The sequence below is a fragment of the Bos indicus x Bos taurus genome, chromosome 8 (genome assembly GCF_003369695.1).
Source record: "Bos indicus x Bos taurus breed Angus x Brahman F1 hybrid chromosome 8, Bos_hybrid_MaternalHap_v2.0, whole genome shotgun sequence".
In the NCBI taxonomy this organism is placed as follows: Eukaryota; Metazoa; Chordata; class Mammalia; order Artiodactyla; family Bovidae; genus Bos; species Bos indicus x Bos taurus.
This window is the reverse complement of record NC_040083.1, coordinates 101,542,135-101,561,174: the sequence shown is the minus strand read 5'-3', so window position 1 is coordinate 101,561,174 and position 19,040 is coordinate 101,542,135. Positions and strand designations below refer to the sequence as shown.

At 42.8% G+C, this 19,040-nt stretch overlaps 1 protein-coding gene across 1 annotated transcript in view; it reads left to right on the top strand.

The window, feature by feature from the left end:
- Positions 1-19,040, top strand: part of SUSD1 (sushi domain containing 1) — a 137,212-nt gene that overhangs the window by 37,080 nt on the left and 81,092 nt on the right. Inside the window, exon 6 of the mRNA XM_027550509.1 lies at positions 10,453-10,632. Coding sequence (XP_027406310.1) covers positions 10,453-10,632 — 180 coding nt within the window. The remainder of the gene's footprint in view (positions 1-10,452; positions 10,633-19,040) is intronic.

The following is a 19,040-nucleotide window of genomic DNA, read 5'->3' as shown; positions in this document are numbered from 1 at the left end:
ACAAACAAGGCTCTGGGGCTGACTCTTGGTTTCCCCATCTCCACACATGTGGCCTCCAGGATGGATGGCACAATCCTGTGGGCTGATTGCAGAGGCAGGGTTTCTTCTTTGAGTTGGTTAACAAAGGTGGGACATGGTTTCGCAAGTCTACTCACAGCTGAACCAGAGCTTGAAGGTTTACAAGGTTTTGCTTAAACACTGTTTCGCTTGCTTTTTAGAAATGCCTTCTGAGGTGGTTACTGTTTTTTTTTAGTGAAAGTCGCTCAGTCATGTCCAACTCTTTGCAACCCCATGGACTGTAACCCCATGGTCCGTTGAATTCTCCAGGCCAGAATACTGGAGTGGGTAGAGTTTCTCTGCTCCAGGGGATCTTCCTAACCCAGGGACTGAACCCAGGTTTCCCACATTGTAGGCAGATTCTTTACCACCTGAACCATAAGGGAACTAGTTTGGCTTTATTTCCCATTTCATAAATATTCCATTTACAACTAATAATGGGTATCATTTCCCATTAAGAGCTAGAGCAAGGAAATGACTTACCTTATGTCACCAGCTTAGACATCAAGTTGAAAACCCGAAGCACCTTTCCAGAAGGCAAATTCCATATACAAGCAAGCCTTAGTGAGCCCTGGAGGTGGGAGGCAATGGTGAAAGGCTGGAGGGCTCTAGAAGGAGAGAGACGCTGGGGCAAACTTACCTTCCTGCCCAGTGTGGTCTTGAACCCACCCAGAGGGATGTATGTTGTTGCTGAGTCAACGCTTCATCTTTTAAGATTTTCTTTGTGGAGCCCAATCTCATCTCTACACAGTTGGGGAGTGTTTGAAAAAGCTTTGGCATAAGTTGGAATACAAATGACTGCCTTCAGGGGAGGAGTGGCGGACAAGTTTCACCGCACTGCTGTCTCTGAATTTTTAGTAGTGTGTGAGGATTCTGGGACCGACCACACCCAGACTTAGCAGGGAAGAGCGCTGAGATCAGCTCCTGATGCCTCTACCTGGGTGAGAGAGGAGGGCGTGGTCACACACTTTGTGTTTAGCATCTGTGTTCCGGGTGATGGGACTTTTTGCTCCTTTGAAACTGATTTTCTGGGTCCTCACTGCATACTGATCTTTTTTTTTAATTTACTTTTTTTTAAAGTAGTGTTAGTCACTCAGTCATGTTCGACTCTTTGCGACCTCATGGACTATAGCCCGCCAGGCTCCTCTCTCCATGGAATTCTCCAGACAAGAATATGGAGTGGGTAGCCATCCCCTCCTCCAAGGGATCTTCCCAACCCCGGGATCGAACCCAGGTCTCCCACATTGCAGGCAGATTCTTGACTGTCTGATCCACCAGGGAAGCCAATTTTTAAAAAAAATTATTTAAATTTAAAAAATGTATTTATTTATTTATGACTGGATCTTCGTTGCTGCCTGCAGGCTTTCTCTAGTTGCAGTGAGCAGGAGTTACTCTTCATTGTGGTGCACAGGCTTCTCATTGAGGTGGCTTCTCTTGTTGCAGAGCACAGGCTCTAGGGTGCACAGGCTTCAGCACTTTGGCGTATGGGCTCAGTTGTTGCAGCCTGAGGGCTCTAGAGCACAGGTTCAATAGTTGTGGCATACAGGCTTGGCTGCCCCACAGCACGTGGAATCTTTCTGGACCAGAGATCGAACCCATGTCCCCTGCATTGGCAGGCAGACTCTCAACCACTGGAGCACCAAAGAAGTCTCCCTATTGATCTTTAAAAACTGTCTTGACTTATACTGGCTGCGTGCAACAAATCTCTTGTGTGATCCTTTTGCCAAGTAAATGCCATTAAACATATCACGTACAAATGTTTGGAGTCATGTGAGTATACAAAATGAATAATGACATTGATTGTAAGACTCAGGGTGATGAAACATGAACTCTAGAATCAGAAAGTCTTGTGTGAGTTTTGGCTAAGCTGCTCAGTGGTTCCATCACCACCTCTAGACTTCTCCAAACTCCAGCTGCCTTCTGTCGAAGGGGGAGAAATTATTGTCACCCTAGAGTTATTATTACGTTTTAAGGAGATAATGATTAAAAGTGTTTGGCATTGTGCTTGATGCAGAATAGCTGCTGGGTAAGTGTTTGCCATCAGAATATGAGAGTCATAATCTAGACAGGTTTGGCTGGTAATTTTTCTAACAAAAATTCTAGGTCTTTCTGAAACATCCTACTATAAAATGGGAAGGTCTAAAATTTTTTAGCTTTCACTTTACCTGATTTATTGGTTTTTGATCCATGTGTTCTATTTACAGCTAGAACAGTTTTAGTGTTATTTTTTGAAAAAAGATTGTTATGCAGCTAGCTCAAAGCATCAAAAACCATTTCACCTCTACAAGTGGAAGATCTCTATAAGAAATATACTGATAAACTTTTTCATTTTCCTTCCAGCACTCACGCTTTTACCTACCCTATCACCTCCTCTGATGTTTCTGAAGTTTTCAGATTCTACCTGTTTCCATATTAGACACTATTTGTTGACAGTAAGTGTTTTTATGTGAAATGGAAAAAAATTTTTTTCCCTCCAAATGATCTGTGGATACGATCTGAAGGATAAGTATTGAGGTTAAAGTTCACGGGAGACTTCAGAATACAAAATCCACTAAAAAGTAATTTTTTTCTTTCTACCATCTTAACGGCAAGTAGACTTTTTGGTACTAATGAGTTCAGTGACAGCAGTTCATAAGCTGCTTATAAGAATGTGCTTCATGGGATTATGTAACCCTCCCATTTCCCTTGGATGATTGTGATATGATTTTCGGAATTCAAGTTCTCATATTGCAATGTTAAGATTTCAACCCCAGCATCAAATATGTATGTAGTTTGATGCCCAAGTGATCGTGAATTAACTATATTTGGCCAGATTCAGAACATGTCATAAAGTGGGTGAAACTTTGTCATAAGGCTACATTTATATTTCTTACATATAAACTTCACCAGAATTCTGGTTCAAGATGGTGGAGTGTGCTTCATCTTCTTCTGAGAGAGCAGTAAAATCAGAGCTAACTGCTGAAAACTGTTAACAGGAAGATGCTGGAACCCACTAAACTTCACCAAAATTAATGCTCATAATAATATTAATAGCTCACATGACTATAGGGGATATTCTAAATATATAGGATATAGATATAGCTTACAAAGAGCTTACTGTTAAGAGGAGAAGAGAACAGTTTTACAAATGAAGAGTATAGGTATAAGTGCTGAATTATCAGATCTAGAGCATGAATGTAGTGTAGACTCGCATTCACCTACCTGGACTGCTCGGGCCCTTACAACCTATCATGTTACACTAATTTCCACGTGTTACAAAGCTTCTGATTTGATACTGCATGCTTCGTGCTTAGTTGCTCAGTCATGTCTGACTCTTTGCTATGGACTGTAGCCCACAAACCTTCTCCGTCCATGGATTCTCTAGGCAAGAATACTGGAGTGGGTTTCCACGCTCTCCTCCAAGGGATCTTCCCAACCCAGGGACTGAATCCCTGTCTCTTAGTTTCCTGCAATAGTAGGCAGATTCTTTACCACTAGCACCACCTGGAAAGTCCCTGATTTGGTACTCGGCACAGTAAGGGACTTATTGTTGGGTAAACGTGAAAATTGACTTTAATGTGATTTTCTTTCATTTTCATCCGTGTAGCTGCCCTTTTGCTAGAGTTTTTCATTTAGTAGTTTATTTTTCTGGGAATAAGAAATAATTATTTTTCTGGGAAGAAAAAAGTAAAACAGGTTTTTCTTTTTTTTGGGGGGGGAGTCAATATTAATAAGTAGAATAGGTCAATCATTCATTCCCTCAGCATTTGGCAAGATGTCTGCCTCAGTTTGTGGACATTATTGGTCATTTTCTTTTCTTTCTCAGCTTGGTACTTATTGGTCTCTAAAACAGTCTTAAATTAAGCCTTATATTACACTGTTATTTCTATCATCAATCACATTATTTGCTGATGTGTATAATAAACAACAGTTATTGCTGATACAGTAAGTTGTTGATTAGATGCCATAAATTGCCTATACCTTTCATCAAACAAATTTCCTTCTGGAACATTTTCTTGGGTAGAATATTAAAGGGTGGATAAGCATTTTTACCTTTAAGATATGAAACAGAGTTACAATATCAGTGTGATCTTTGAAACTGGCATAACAGGTTTTCCCCCAGGGAGACCTATTTTGAAGTTGATTATTTGAATAAAATCACAGATAATAAGATACTAAGGAAAAATTCCCAGCCACATTCATAATTAGATGACTGTATTCCTGCTGCAGATTCAATATAATTACCCAGAGATATGCGTGCTTTAATGAACACCCCTGTGCATATGGGACACAAAATCTGTGCCGCTTAGTTTTTTTCTTTCCTTTGGATGTTAACTGTTTTTAAATGGCTTCTTTCCTTGTGACAATGCTAGTTTTATTATCAATTGTAATCTCTGTTGGGTTGAGTTTGAATATGTCTTAATCAGGGCCACTGGCTTTCTTGGGTCCCATTTGCCTGAGTAGAAGTGGCAGTGGCCACCATCTCAGCATGATGCCAACATCTATGATGGGCTTATGTTCCAGGTAAGACCTGGCCAGACCCAGGGTTAAATATCAGTACCAAGAAAGCTTCAGGGCAAGTACAGTGGCAGGGGAAATCCATTTCCAGCCACTCTCTTGCTATGGTTGAAAGTGAAAGTGAAGTCGCTCAGTCGTGTCCGACTCTTTGCAACCCCATGGACTGTAGCCTATCAGCCTCCGCCGTCCATCAGATTTTCCAGGCAAGAGTGCTGGAGTGGATTGTCATTTCCTTCTCCAGGGGATCTTCCTGACCCAGGAATCGAACCCAGGTCTCCCGCATTGCAGGCAGACGCTTTACCGCCTGAGCCACCGGGGAAGCCCCTTGCTATGGTTAAGTAGAGGGAATTGTCATAGAACCATTGTGGACTGATTGAAATGCCTTTTCATGCAACCTTTTCTTCTGAGGTTTTGGTTAACCTATAAAGTCAGAGCCTAGAGTGAACCCCTTCAGTGTGAGGCTGCCTGGATTGAATGAACCTGGACTTCAGGATCACAAAAACCATGCTTTGAATACTGGCTCTATCTTTTTTTTTTTTTTTTTATTGTTACTAGGTTTCATTGTTTATTTTTTTTTTTTCTAATTTTATTTTATTTTTAAACTTTACATAATTGTATTAGTTTTGCCAAATATCAAAATGAATCCGCCACAGGTATACATGTGTTCTATCTTTTAATAGTGAAGTAACTTTTGAATGTGACTTAAACTCTTCGGACCTCCATTTCTGTATCTGTAACCTACGTGAGAATAAGACCTTCACCTTGCAGTAGGGTTTTCCATGAGAAGTAAATAAGATTGTATATATGGAAGAGACTACCTTATGTTTAGTTGGATATTGGTGCATGCTATTTTAAAATTATTAAAATTTTTGATTAAAATTATTGTGGTTTAAAAAACATTCCCAGAATTCGTTAAAAGAATGATAGTTTTTGTGGGCCTTTCTCTCAGCTTTCATCTATTTGGTGTTTGGTAGGTGTGAGTTACCTCTGTTAGGTAAAAAATATAGAGGTGATGTGCTCCTGTCTTGTTATCGGTCCTTACAATTTACTAATGTGTTTTTCCTTCCTCTGGGGCTGTGATCATATCAAAGTAACATTTAGAAAAAGATTTCTTTTTTTTATTTTTGGCTGCGCTGGACCTTGGTTCTGTGCTCGGGCTTTCTCTAGCTGCGGAGAGCAGGGGCTTCTCTCAGTTGCAGTGCGTGGCCTTCTCTTGCTGCGGAGCATGGACTCTAGGGTGTGCGGGTTTCGGGAGTCGTGGCACATGAGCTTGGCACGTAGGTGCCCCAAGGCATGTGGAATCTTAGTTCCTGGATCAGGTATTCAACCCATGTCTCCTGCATTGACAGGTGGATTCTTAACCACTGACTACAAAGTAAGCCCCAAAATAATATTTATTGCATCTTGAACAATGATGAAGTAGTAGCAAGCTACCAATGAGCAACTGTTTATTATTTACTGAAACTCCAGTACTTTGGCCACCTCATGTGAAGAGTTGACTCATTGGAAAAGACTCTGATGTTGGGAGGGATTGGGGGCAGGAGGAGAAGGGGACGACAGAGGATGAGATGGCTGGATGGTATCACTGACTCGATGGACATGAGTCTGAGTGAACTCCGGGAGTTGGTGATGGATAGGGAGGCCTGGCGTGCTGCGATTCATGGGGTCGCAAAGAGTCGGACAGGACTGAGCGACTGATCTGATCTGAAAACGTGCAAATGTAAGTAGGCATTGTGAGGATGCAAGAGATTATAAGACAAAGCTTCTTTCCTTTAGGAACTGTTCATGTATTTGGGAAGACATAGTCATAAAAGAACCCCACTAAATCCTCAAGCAGGAAATAAAGGTCAAATGAACCGTATAAACATTCTTTTAACAAATTATTTATTTAGTATATTTTTGGCTGCGCTGGGTCTCTGTTGTGGGCCTGTGGGCTTTCTGCAGTTGCAGCAAGCAGCGGCTACTCTCCTGTTGCGGTGCCCTGGCTTCTCACGGCTGTGGCTTCTCTTGTTGTAGAGCACGGGCTCTAGGGCCCTTGGCCTTCAGAAGTTGCTCTTGCAGAACTCAGTAGTTGCGACACACAGGCTCTCGAGCACAGGCTCAGGAACTGTGGCACACAGGCTTAGTTGCCCCATGACATGTGGGATCTTAGTTCCTGGACCAGGGATTGAACCCATGTCCCCTGCATTGGCAGGAGAATTCTTAAAAAATCACTGGGCCACCAAGGAAGACCCAGATAAATAATTATCCTTGTTTCTACTTCTTCTCTCATTCTCACATCTAATCTGTCACCAGGAATCTTATTTTGCTTCCTGTATACACCTAGAATCCGTCCCATTCTCTCCATCTCCATCATGACCTTTCAAGTGCATCTAAGACCTCATCTCTCTCTGTTGGACTTCTGCTCTAGACCCTGACTCACCTCTCCTTTTATTCCTGTTCTCTACCCAACATTCAAAATGGTCTTTTAGAAGTCTAAGTCAGATTATCTCATTCCCTTGCTCAAAGCCCTCGCATGGCACTCAGCTGCTTTTTCATAAGCTCCAAGCTCTTTCCTAAGGCTTACAAGGCCCTCTGTGACCGTCTCTGCTCTTCTCTGCACCGTCATCTCATGCCACTTCTCCTTGCTGACTGTGCTCCAGCCAACAGGCCGCATTTCCCCTTCTGGAACACATCAAGAACCTTCTCACCACAGGGTCTTTGCATTGGCTCTTTCACTTGATTGAAATGTTCTTCCTCTGATCCTGAACATGACAGGCTCATTCTCATCCTGCAGGTCCTAACTCAGATGCTACCTCCTCCGAGAGCTCAAACTATTCCTGACCACTCTGTGTAAAAAGTCTTCCCCATCCTATCACATTATCCCTCCTCCTACTTAACATTTTCCACCATCTGCAATTACCTTGTTGGTTTTTTTTTTTTTTTGTCCAATTATTCTCTCCCTAAGTTCTCTGAGGGGAGTGATCTTATCCGTTTTGTCCACTGCTGTAGTGTATAGCATACTGTCTCACATATACTAGGTGCTCAATAAATAAATGAGTAAGTGAATGAATGAACACAGGCCACGGAAGCTCAGAGGAAGAAGGGATCCCTCTATTAGTCATAGAGCAGTTTCTTCATTGGGAAGGATTTTGCTAGGTTTGAGGGAGGAAGCATGTAATCTGAGGAGAGAGAAAGTGAGCAAGGTGGAAGGTGATAGAAAGGGGCATATGCTATAGATTTTCAAAGATGGAGCTGCTCCTGAGAGGCAGTGGTTGTAGGAATCTGATGGATGTGGATTTGGCTTCTAACCGTCATACGATTACCCGTGTGACTTTGGATGTTTTATTTAACCATGTTAAGTCACTTTACCTGTAAGATGGGGGAAATAGTCTCTACTATGGAGGGTTACTGTGAAGTAGTAATGTTAGATACTTGAGGCCCATTTGGGATGCGTGTGATATCAAGGGGTAGCCATTCATACCACTGTTTAATTTAGGTTCTCACCTGTGAGTGTGCATACAGATCAGATTTGCAACTTTGTAGAAATGTGGATACCAAGAACCCAACAAACTACTACTCATTCAGAAGAGTTGTCTCTGGGTGATGGTGGTGTATGTGTGTGTGTGTGTGTGTGCAAAAGAGAGAGACACTCCATTGTGTGATTTTTTTCAAAAGCTCCCTAGGTGATTTAGACTGTATAGCTGTTGTTTAGAACCATGTGTTTAATCCTCTCTAAATATCTCTTGCCAAGGGACTGTCCGACTTGAATAGCTCTGAGATGGGAAGGCACAGAGTTGGGTCCAAGTTGCCTATCCCTGGGCATCTATCTGAGTCCCTAGAGACCAAGCTATTGATTTCTTATCTATTAATATCAGTTAAAAAAGAATCTTGTAGTCCCAACTAAAGCCACTGTGCCTTCCATTATTCTTGGTCATGTCCAAGATGAAAGTCAATTTAATTTTTTTCTATACCTTTATACCTTTAGTATCTATATGCTGTGCTCAGTTGCTAAGTCCTGTCCATGAGATTTTCCAGTCAAGAACACTGGAGTGGGTTGCCATGGCCTCCTCCAGGGATCTTCCAGACCCAGGGATCAAACCACATCGCCTGTATCTCCTGCACTGGCAAACGGATTTTTTTTTATCACTGTGCCCCCTGGAAAGTCCTTAGTATCTATGCCTCACCCCTAATCCAGAGGTCTGGTTATCAGATTCCCTTTCAAACCTCTCCAATGTACAGTTTAGAATTCCAGCTTCAATTTCGATGAAAGAAAGTCAAAGTTAGTCGCTCAATCATGTCCGACTCTTTGCAGTCCCATGAACTGCAGCCTGCTAGGCTTCTCTGTCTATGAAATTCTCCAGGCAAGAGTAGTGGAGTGGGTTGCCAATTCCTTCTCCAGGGTATCTTCCTGACCCAGGGATTGAACCTGAGTCTCCTGCATTGCAGCAGATTCTTTACTGTTTATGCCACCAGGGAAGCCCATAGACCTACATAAATCTATACCCTCAGTTTATTCACTGATGATCCCTCTAATTTCCTGCTGTAACTGAACCCTGTCTTGAACTGGCTGTTTTAGATGTCTACAGTGGCTGGGCAGTCTTAGGAAACATTAACCACCTGTTCAGCTGGTTGCTCATGTACACACAAATATACTCACATCTTGGAATGTTTGGGGCCAGTATACAGGCTGAAAGATCTGACTTTGGGAAGATATGCTGAGGGCCAAGAGGTTTTGTGTTGGGCCAACATGTACGAGAAGGGAACAAATCTCTGTGGGCAGACATGGGAATTGAGAGGTGGACAGGATTGGAGGCTTTATTTAATGACCACTTCATTCTGGTTCCATAACTGCTCAGGATTTGTATCTGCACTGACCAGAGACTAACTCTTTACTGCTGGGTCTGTCAAGCTCTACATCACACTTAAATGATTGTGGAGACTTATCTGTACATCCTGCTTGTTTCATTCTTGTGTTTTTCTAAAGGCCATCCTTCTCTTTGCTTAGGGTATTTATTCTGATTCACTTTTGTTATTGGGTTGAAGTTATTTTTGAATTTTTTCCCAGAGAAGGTACACACGTAGATTTTTTAAGAATCGTAAAATACCCGAAAGTGACTCTTTTATTCTTCTATGAGGCAGAGTTTGGCTGGGTCTAAAATGGCAATGTCGTAATCCTTGTCCTTCAGATTGTTCTCTGTAAGTATTCCAGTGTCTTCCAGTAGTCAGAGTTGCAGAGAAGAAATTCATATTCATTTTATAAATCCAGGCTTGTCTCCCTCTATGTAGCTGATTTTTTTGTAATCCTTGTCCTTCAGATTGTTCTCTGTAAGTATTCCAGTGTCTTCCAGTAGTCAGAGTTGCAGAGAAGAAATTTCATATTCATTTTATAAATCCAGGCTTGTCTCCCTCTATGTAGCTGATTTTTTCCCTTTGAAAGGTGCATCTACATTGAATGTTAATTAACTTTCCCCGTTAATTTCCTTTAAAAAGTTCAGAGATTTTGTATGTATTTTGTTTACTCTTCAGTTGGCCAAAAAAACCTACAATTATATTATTATTTACTCAGGAGTTAATGACCTGAAGATAAAGATAGCAGAAAAATCTTAGTGTTTAAAAGAACCCTGAGATGGATTCTTTCATTGACCAAGGAGTTCTCTATAGTATAAATAATCTCATAATTGGAATGTTTTCTATATATACATGTTTGTAAATTTCATTAAGCTCAGAGAACTCCATTTTCTTTACTTCTGAACAATCTTATGTTATGTATCTGCTGTTGAATTATTTGATGGGGTTAATATCTTTCCTTATCCCATATGACTGGACTCTATCATTGCTGAATGTTTATTTCTAAAAGGTGAATTATGGGATGGAAGTCATGGATCATAACAAATGCCGTCCTACTTCTTATTGCAGAGATTGACTGTGGCCGCCCTCCAGAAGTGCAGCACGCGATCCTAGAGGGGAATCACAGCTCCAGACTGGGCAGCGTGGCTCACTATGTCTGTCTAGAGGGCTTTGAGAGCCCTGGAGGAAAGATCACTTCCGTTTGCACAGAGAAGGGCACCTGGAGAACCAGTGCTTCGACATGCTCAGGTATAACCCCCATCCTGTAGGGCTCCTGTCTCCTGGAGGTAACTAGCTAGCAGGAGTATGGAACCTACAGCCTTTGCTTGCTTGCTCTGTGCACTGCACCTAGCCATGCCTTTACCCCAGCGGGCACTTGGCTTTAGATTTGTCAGCCGAACCCTGAAGATTTAAAGGGTGGATTGGGAAAATAATTTGGATAGAAAACATCATGCATTTGTCTTTTGAAACTCACCTTAAATCACAGTGACTCCTATCTCTTCTGCTTGGTTGGCTGAGAGACTTTTCTCTATGAACTATTTTCACAGGGGGGCTTACTTGAAAGTCCTAATTAAGCACATGTTGACAGCTTTTCAGAGAAAAGGTGGTGTCATGTATAGCGAGGTTTTTAATGTTTATTTTTAATTGTGGTAAAATATGCACAACATAAAATCTACCATCTTAACGCTTTTTCGGTGTTAACTATTTTCACATTGTGCAACCAGTCTCCAGAACTGTTTCATCTTGTAAAACTGAAAGTCTGTATCCATTAAAGAGTAACTCCCTATTTTCCCACTCCCCACAGCTTCTGGTACCACCATTCTGCTTTCTGTTTGTATGAGTTTAGCTAATTGGCCTCAAGTAAGCAAAACCATTAGTATTTATGCTTCCGTGGCTGGCTTATGATCCTTAACATAATGTACTCCAGGTTTATCCATGCTATTGCCAATGGTGGTATTTCCTTCTTTTTTCTGGCTGAATGATAATATTCTGCTGTGTCTATATACGCATTATGCTTATCCGTTCATCTGTTGATGGACAGTTCTGTTGCTTCCACCTTTTGGTTATTGAGACTAATGCCTCTCTGAGCACGGGCTTACAAATATCTCTTTGAAACCTTGATTTGAATTCTTTTGGATGTGCCTGCTGTGCTAAGCTGCTTCCGTTGTGTCTGACTCTTTACGACCCCATGGACTGTAGCCCACCAGCTACTCTGTCCATGGGATTCTCCAGGTAAGAATATTGAAGTGCGTTGCCATGCCCTCCTCCAGGGGATCTTCCCAACCCTGGAATCAAACCTGCATCTCTTACGTCTCCTGCTTTGGGAGGCGGGTTCTTTACCATTAGCGCCATCTGGGAAGTTCACAATTCTTTTGATATATTCCCTCAAATGGGATTACCTGTGAAAAGGGGTTTTGAGACTTCAGTTCAAATTCTAGCCGTCCCCTGTGCCAGCTGTGTGTCATCACATAAGGCATTATTCTCTTAGAGCCTCAGTTTCCTAGTCTGTAAGAGGGGGGAAATATAGCCTGTTTTTCCTACTTCAAATAGTTGTTGAGAGGGAATCAAATGAGATAATCTACAGGGAACATTTCAAAGTTTAAACCACTGTGCACCTGTTAGGTCTTTTACTGAAATTATTAGCATGACTTGAAGCAGATCCTCTCATGAGTCAGAAGTATAGACTTCCACATGCTTTATTTCACCTTGGCCTCCAAGAAACAAGGTGGGGAAAGGCAGTGATTCTTAGGCTTGTGATAGTTGGCCCAGGGTGTGACAAATTGTTGTCACCTAGTCTTGAATGGGAGAAGGCAATGGCACCCCACTCCAGTACTCTTGCCTAGAAAATCCCATGGTCGGAGGAACCTAGTAGGCTGCAGTCCATGGGGTCTCGAAGAGTCAGACATGACTGAGCGACTTCACTTTCACTTTTCACTTTCATGCATTGGAGAAGGAAATGGCAACCCACTCCAGTGTTCTTGCCTGGAGAATCCCAGGGACGGGGGAGCCTGGTGGGCTGCCGTCTATGGGGTCACACAGAGTCGGACATGACTGAAGCAACTTAGCAGCAGCAGCAGAAGTCTTGAATGACTCTGGTAATTTGTTTCTAGATGTTGACTTGCTTGGCTCTGAAGACAGATCTCTGAAGAGTGAAATCCCAAGGTAGCTTTGGTTTGGGTCTCTGGATTGACTTGCAGTTGAATTATGGCAGAGTGTCTTCAGTTCAGTTCAGTTCAATCGCTCAGTTGTGTCTGACTCTTTGTGACCCCATAAACCTCAGCACGCCAGGCCTCCCTGTCCATCACCAACTCCCAGAGTTTACCCAAACTTATGTCCATTGAGTTGGTGATGCCATCCAACCATCTCATCCTCTGTTATCCCCTTCTCCTTCTGCCTTCAATCTTTCCCAGCATCAGGGTCTTTTCAAATGAGTCAGCTCTTCGCATCAGGTGGCCAAAGAATTGGAGTTTCAGCTTCAACATCAGTCCTTCCAATGAACACTCAAGACTGATCTCCTTTAGGATGGGCTGGTTAGATCTCCTTGAAGTCCAAGGGACTCTCAAGAGTCTTCTCCAACACCGCAGTTCAAAAGGATCAGTTCTTTGGTGCTCAGCTTTCTTTATACTCCAACTCTTACATCGATACATGACTCCTGGAAAAACCATAGCCTTGACTAGATGGACCTTTGTTGGCAAAGTAATGTCTCTGCTTGAGTCTTGTCAATGAAAGTTTTCTAAAGGGAAGTCTAGCATGAGCAAATATAACACATGGACTGCAGGTTATTATTTGTCCATAGAGGAAGGGTTTATGGCCATTTGTGGGACTGGGATTTGAAGAAATCTATCAATTCATTCAATAGATATTTATTTAGCATACATTGTGTGAGGGGTACTTTGCTGGACACTATCTTTTTGGAATTTATGGGGCAATGGAGTAAACAGATTTTTCTCCAAAGAAATGCACATACAAATATACATTTAATATTGAAACCCTTGGGTAAAGAACCCTGGAGAAGATGAAGAACTCAGTCCTGTTGCTGAAACCATGTCTGCGCCATGCATTTTCCACATTTAGTTATCTATACCACTACTGCAGCAGGATGTAGGTTAGAGATTGCAGCCATAGCAACAAGGAGGGGTAGACTTGGATGGGAACCCAGAGATGTCGATCAGCCTTCTCTTAGGTCCCACTGACTTGTCCAACTTCACAGAGAAGCGAGGGCAAACCTGTAACTAACATCAAGGACTCCAGAGTTCCCGTCTTCATCATTGGAAACATTGAGAAGAGCTAATGCCGTTTCAAACCAGACTGATAGTCTTCCCAAACAATGACTGCCTCTCCAACAGCACCTCTAAGTTATTTGGAGGAAATGAGGCAGCTGCCTCGTGGATGGCTGAATTCAACATCGGGGAGGTGGTCTTGGGCCAGGGCTACCTGTGGAGTCACTGGGTCTGAGAGCTGGGCGTAGCTTCAGGACCCTTAGCCATTTTCTGCAAGGCTCAAGCTGCTTGTGCCCCCACCATTCAGAATTCAGTGGGAGCACTAGGATTAGTCACTCCCTGAAAAACCAGTGGATCTGCATGGGGCATAGTAAGCTATTAATTAGCTGATGCTTGTAGAGCACTTTGAAGAACAAACATGTTATGTAACTGCTAATTATAATTACCGACCTCAGCCTGCCACCTTTCACAATGTCTGTGGCTCCAGCTGCAGCTGTTTCCATGGGCTTATGCAAGCTTTGATTTAAGAAGAGAAAAGGCATTCTCCCTGAGAGCTGTGATCTTTCTCTGAGGAGGCCTCTATGCCCTCAATCAAGATTGGCAGCTAAATTCAATTTCCACAGATAAAGGGGGCGATTTACATGCTGATTAATTCATGGCACAATGCGCAGGATCGCTGGGTGGGTAGGTAGGAGACGGTTCTGGAACTGTAGTGAGAGAGGCTGATTACCACGGCTCTTGCTCAGCTGCCCCTCCCTCCTTCTTTTTCCTATTTTTCACCCGTTTCTTCCTACCACCCGCTTCTGCCTTACCTCTTTCTGTGTATTTTGTATTTACCCTCCTCAATGTTCACTTTTTATCCAATTTTTTTCTACTTTTCTGCCTAACCCGCCCTGGTCCTCTGTTTCCATTCTGTTTTATACTTGAACATTTAATTCCAAATTGGGTGGAATAATTTCTCATTTTACTTGGGTTGTTCTTAGTTAAAAATAGTTTTGAAGTCCCTGCTTATTTGGACTAGTAGCTTAGAAACACATATATTTAAAAAATGTATTGAAGTATAGTTGATTTACAATGTTGCGTTGATTTCTGCTGTCTAGCACAGTGATTCAGTTAGAACTGTATACGTTTTGAATGGAGTATGAACTCTGGCAAGGTGGTGGGACCTTTTTTTTTTAAGGCCAGTTTAGACTGGAAACTCCAGACAGCCGAGAATTAGGCAATTATGTTGGTGTCTGGAAAAACCCCAGGTGGAAGCTTGATGTTCAGTGAGTCGGCTTACCTCAAGATCAAAGAGACTGATTCATTCTTGATAAGACTGTCCCTGGCTTTCATTCTGCACAGGTCATTTGGCTTTTTATGTTTAGAATCTGAGTTAATAATTATGAAGTTGATGCTCACTCACTCCAGGCTCTTAGAAGAGCAGCGTCTCTATTGAAACGCAGACCGTTTGACTGCTGGGAGCCTCTCTGAGTCCCTCACCCGACTCAGGCACTGGAGTTCAAATGCTTCCAGGCCTCCTGTTAGCTTCTGCTCCTCCTACTTTTGTTGTTGTTGATGCTGCTCTTCAGCCCAGTGAGTGCTCACTTGCAGCTTGACATATTTCAGATAGGAGAGAAAGGTCAGCCGGAATAAATGGGCACACATGCAAATAGCCACATGCCTGGAATTTGTTTACATACATAATGTTAGACCATCAGGCATTACAGCTGCCATCGATCACACACCAGCTTAGACACCCACGGCTCTGCCAGGAGCCTTGATGCTTGGTTTCCTTGTGGCCTCAGAAAAACCTGGTGAAATAAGTATTGATATTTTCATTTCATAGATGAGTAATCTGAGACTCGTAAAAGTGAAACAACTTTCACAGGGTCATTCAGTGACTAGTAAATGGCAGAGACAGGATTTGAACTTAGGTCTTGAGGCCCAAGATCTGTCTCCTACCAGTTTCCCGAGGTTGAACTATTTGTAGATCACCCTGACAGAGTTTGTCAGAGGAAAAGTATTGGTTATTTAATGTTTCTTTAAACAACTTAGATTTAAAACTTAAATTTGTAGTTTAAATTTATTGACCAAGGACACTTTGTAATATATGTGATAGCATGAATTTGATGTTAACACCTCGTTTTTTTCAAAAGTCAATACCAGGCGAGCCTATAGAAATGTATTCAGCAAAACGCATCCTAAAGTGTATGAAGCATTTTAGAAAAGCATACTCTACGTCATGCTGCTCTGCCTCTTTTATGCGACCCTAAAGACTGAAAGCGCCTCCCAGCTGGCACTGGTAGCAAAGAACTGGCCTGCCAGTGCAGGAGATGTAGAGACGTGGGTTCGATCCCTGGGTCAGGAAGATTCCCTTGAGGAGGAAATGGCAACCCATTCCAGTATTCTTGCCTGGAGAATCCCACGGATAGAGCAGCCTGGAGTGCCACCGGCCATAGGGTTGCAAAGAGTCGTACACGACTGAAGTAGCTTAGCACGAAAAGACTAAAATCAAACAGGAAGCACAGCAGAACTCTTATAAGCAAACACGCTTTGTTTAACATTGTCACCTTGGGGAGGGAGCCGTACTCTCATTTCAATGATGCTATTATCAAAATGTTTCTGTTTTGTAATCCAACTGGGATGGCCTTTGAAGGTAGTTTAATGCAGCACACTGGAAGATTGGTCATGTTAGTTTTGAAATCAGGTACTGTTTTCATCTAGAAATGACCTCCAGCTTGACCATCTGCTAGGGTCTCCTGAATTTATTTGGTAGGATCTTTTACTGTTTTCAAAAATAAAGAACATGGATATAAAATTGGAAACCAAAATTGAGTACGTTAGACCAGGCCCTGCCCACAATGGGGCTTCTGAGAGAGCGGGGTGTGCTCACTGACTCTGTCCCTCCCACCCCATTCTTGTCTCAGTCTCTCCTGCAGGAGAATCAGGCGTCCAACACCCCAGTACACTGTGGTTCTCTCACCAGGGTTTCTTAATGATCACCTAACCGTCAAATTCATCTTGTAGCATCAATCCTTGTTCCTTTTAACCTTTTTATAACACTTAGCATTGCCCACCATTTATCCATATATTCATCCATCTATTTAATCAATCAACCAAATGATAAATAGTTTAAAAATATCTGCGTCCAACCAACTGTGTTAGTTTCTGGGGATAGAGAGATAGACCTTGTTTGTCTTTGCTGTTATTGAGCTCACATTCAGGAGAGATTTGTTGTTGTTCAGTCGCTCAGTTGTGTCCATCTCTTTGTGACCCCATAGACTGCAGCATGCCAGGCTTCCCTGTCCCTTATCATCTCCTGGAGCTTACTCAAATTCATGCCCATTAAGTCGGTGATGCCATCCAACCATCTCATTCTCTGTCGTCCCCTTCTCCTGCTTTCAATTTTTCCCAGCGTCAGGGTCTTTCCCAATGAGTCAGTTCTTTGCATCAGGTGACCAAAGTTTTAGAGCTTCAGCTTCAGCATCAGTCCTTCCAATATTCAGGGTTGATTTCCTGAATCTTGATCTCCTTGCAGTCCAAAGGACTCTCAAGAGTCTTCTCCAACACCACAGTTCCAAAGCATCAATTCTGTTCATGGTCCAAGCCCTCAGGAGAGAGAGACTTAGATGTTAAACAACTAATTACAAAATTAGTCGTTACAAATGTGACGAGTACCACAGAGAAATACTAAATGCTAATAGAATGCTAAAATACATGTCTTTATATATATGTACATTTATACACACAAGCAACCATGGGCCACATGCAGAATCTAAAGCAAAGCAAAGGTACTTTATCACCAGTGAAGGCTTTTGTTCTCAAGGTTCAATGTAGAGTTCATTTGGATGGTGTGGGGGCCTCCTTTGTTTAAAGCTGGGGAGGCCTAAGTGTCCTACAACTGGACAAGCCAGAGATCTGCTCTGCCTGCCTCTCTCCAGTCAGACCTCAAGTCTGATCATGGAACCGTGTGCCCTCCTTTGGGAGAGAAAGAGCCACATGCGAGAAGGGTGAGAGATCAAGCCCTTGGTGCCTCATGTTTTGCTCCGCACTCTTCTTGGGTGGGGTTGAGAAGGTTGGGGTGTTCGGTGGGAAGGAAGCGAGATAACTTTTGAGGAAACAGACATGACTGCAGATCTTCTGTGTCCTTGACTCCCAAGGCATCGGACTGTCCTCGCCAACCACTGACCTCCTTCCGTGTCGCTCTGTCCTCTGATTTCCCCTTGGGTTTCCATGTGTCTTAGTCCCCTGCTGTTGTGCTGCCCACTCTCCACGTTGGACGGGGGTGGGTCACCTGCACCCAGAGCTTCAGTTGCCAGCCACACATTGATGACCTTCAAGAAAGTTTTTCACCTAGATAGATTAACTCAGACTTAGCATGTTCTGGGCATAATTCATTAGTTCCTTGCTCACAAATGCCTTCTTCTTCCTCCCATGTTTCTCATGAGAGCAGTAGAAGGCAATCCATTCAGACTCTCAGGCTTTGAGACTGGCAGTCAGCCTAGACGCCTTATCACTCATCTCCTATTGCTTCTCCTTCAGGAGAAACTATTGCTTATGGTTTTCAAGGCAGTGCCTGATTCCATATTTTCACCTTTTTGCTGAGTAACTTCTTCAGTGCAGAGGCTCTGGGTTTTGGAGTCTGGTGGGTCTAGTTCTGAATTCGGACTTGACTGCTTACTGCTTCTGTCCACACTATCTGGTCCATAGTACCTTTTACCTTTTAACTCGCTCAGTCATCTCCGACTCTTTGCGACCCATGGACTGTAGCCTACCAGGCTTCTCCGACCATCGGATTTTCTAGGCAAGAATACTGGAGTGGGTTACCATTTCCTTCTCCAGGAGATCTTCCTGACCCAGGGATTGAACCCAGGTCTCCCACATTGTAGGCAGACGCTTTACTGTCTGAGCCACCAGGGATAACATCTGGTCCATAGTAACAACTCGGTAAATGTTCACCTATAATTGACTTTATGATTGCTTCCCATGACTACTGTGAAGATGTGATCAAGTCTATAAAGACCCATATATCAGTGTTTGATGTATTGGAATCACTGATTAAAGGGGGTCAAATTCTTTCCTTGTGACCTCCAGTTTTTCCTTCAAAACACACCGGAGTTATTTTTTTTCTTTTAATTAAAAAATTTTTTATTTTGGCCACACCACGCAGCATGGGATCTCAGTTTCCCAACCAAGGATTGAGCTTGTGTCCCTGCATCGGAAACTCAGAGTCTTAGCCACTGGACCACCAGGGAATTCCTCCTCCAGAGGTATCTTTCTTAAAAAAACAAAAGTCCCCGCCATCTTCCTGCTTTTAGCTCTCCATGGCTGGTAGGAGTAAGTGTGTTTAGTCTGGTGCACAGGTCTTCCCAAGTCTGACCCTGTTCTCTTTCTGAGACCTTGCTGCCCCTCTTCCTCCTCTCCAGCATGTTACATATTACCACTCTGAAATTG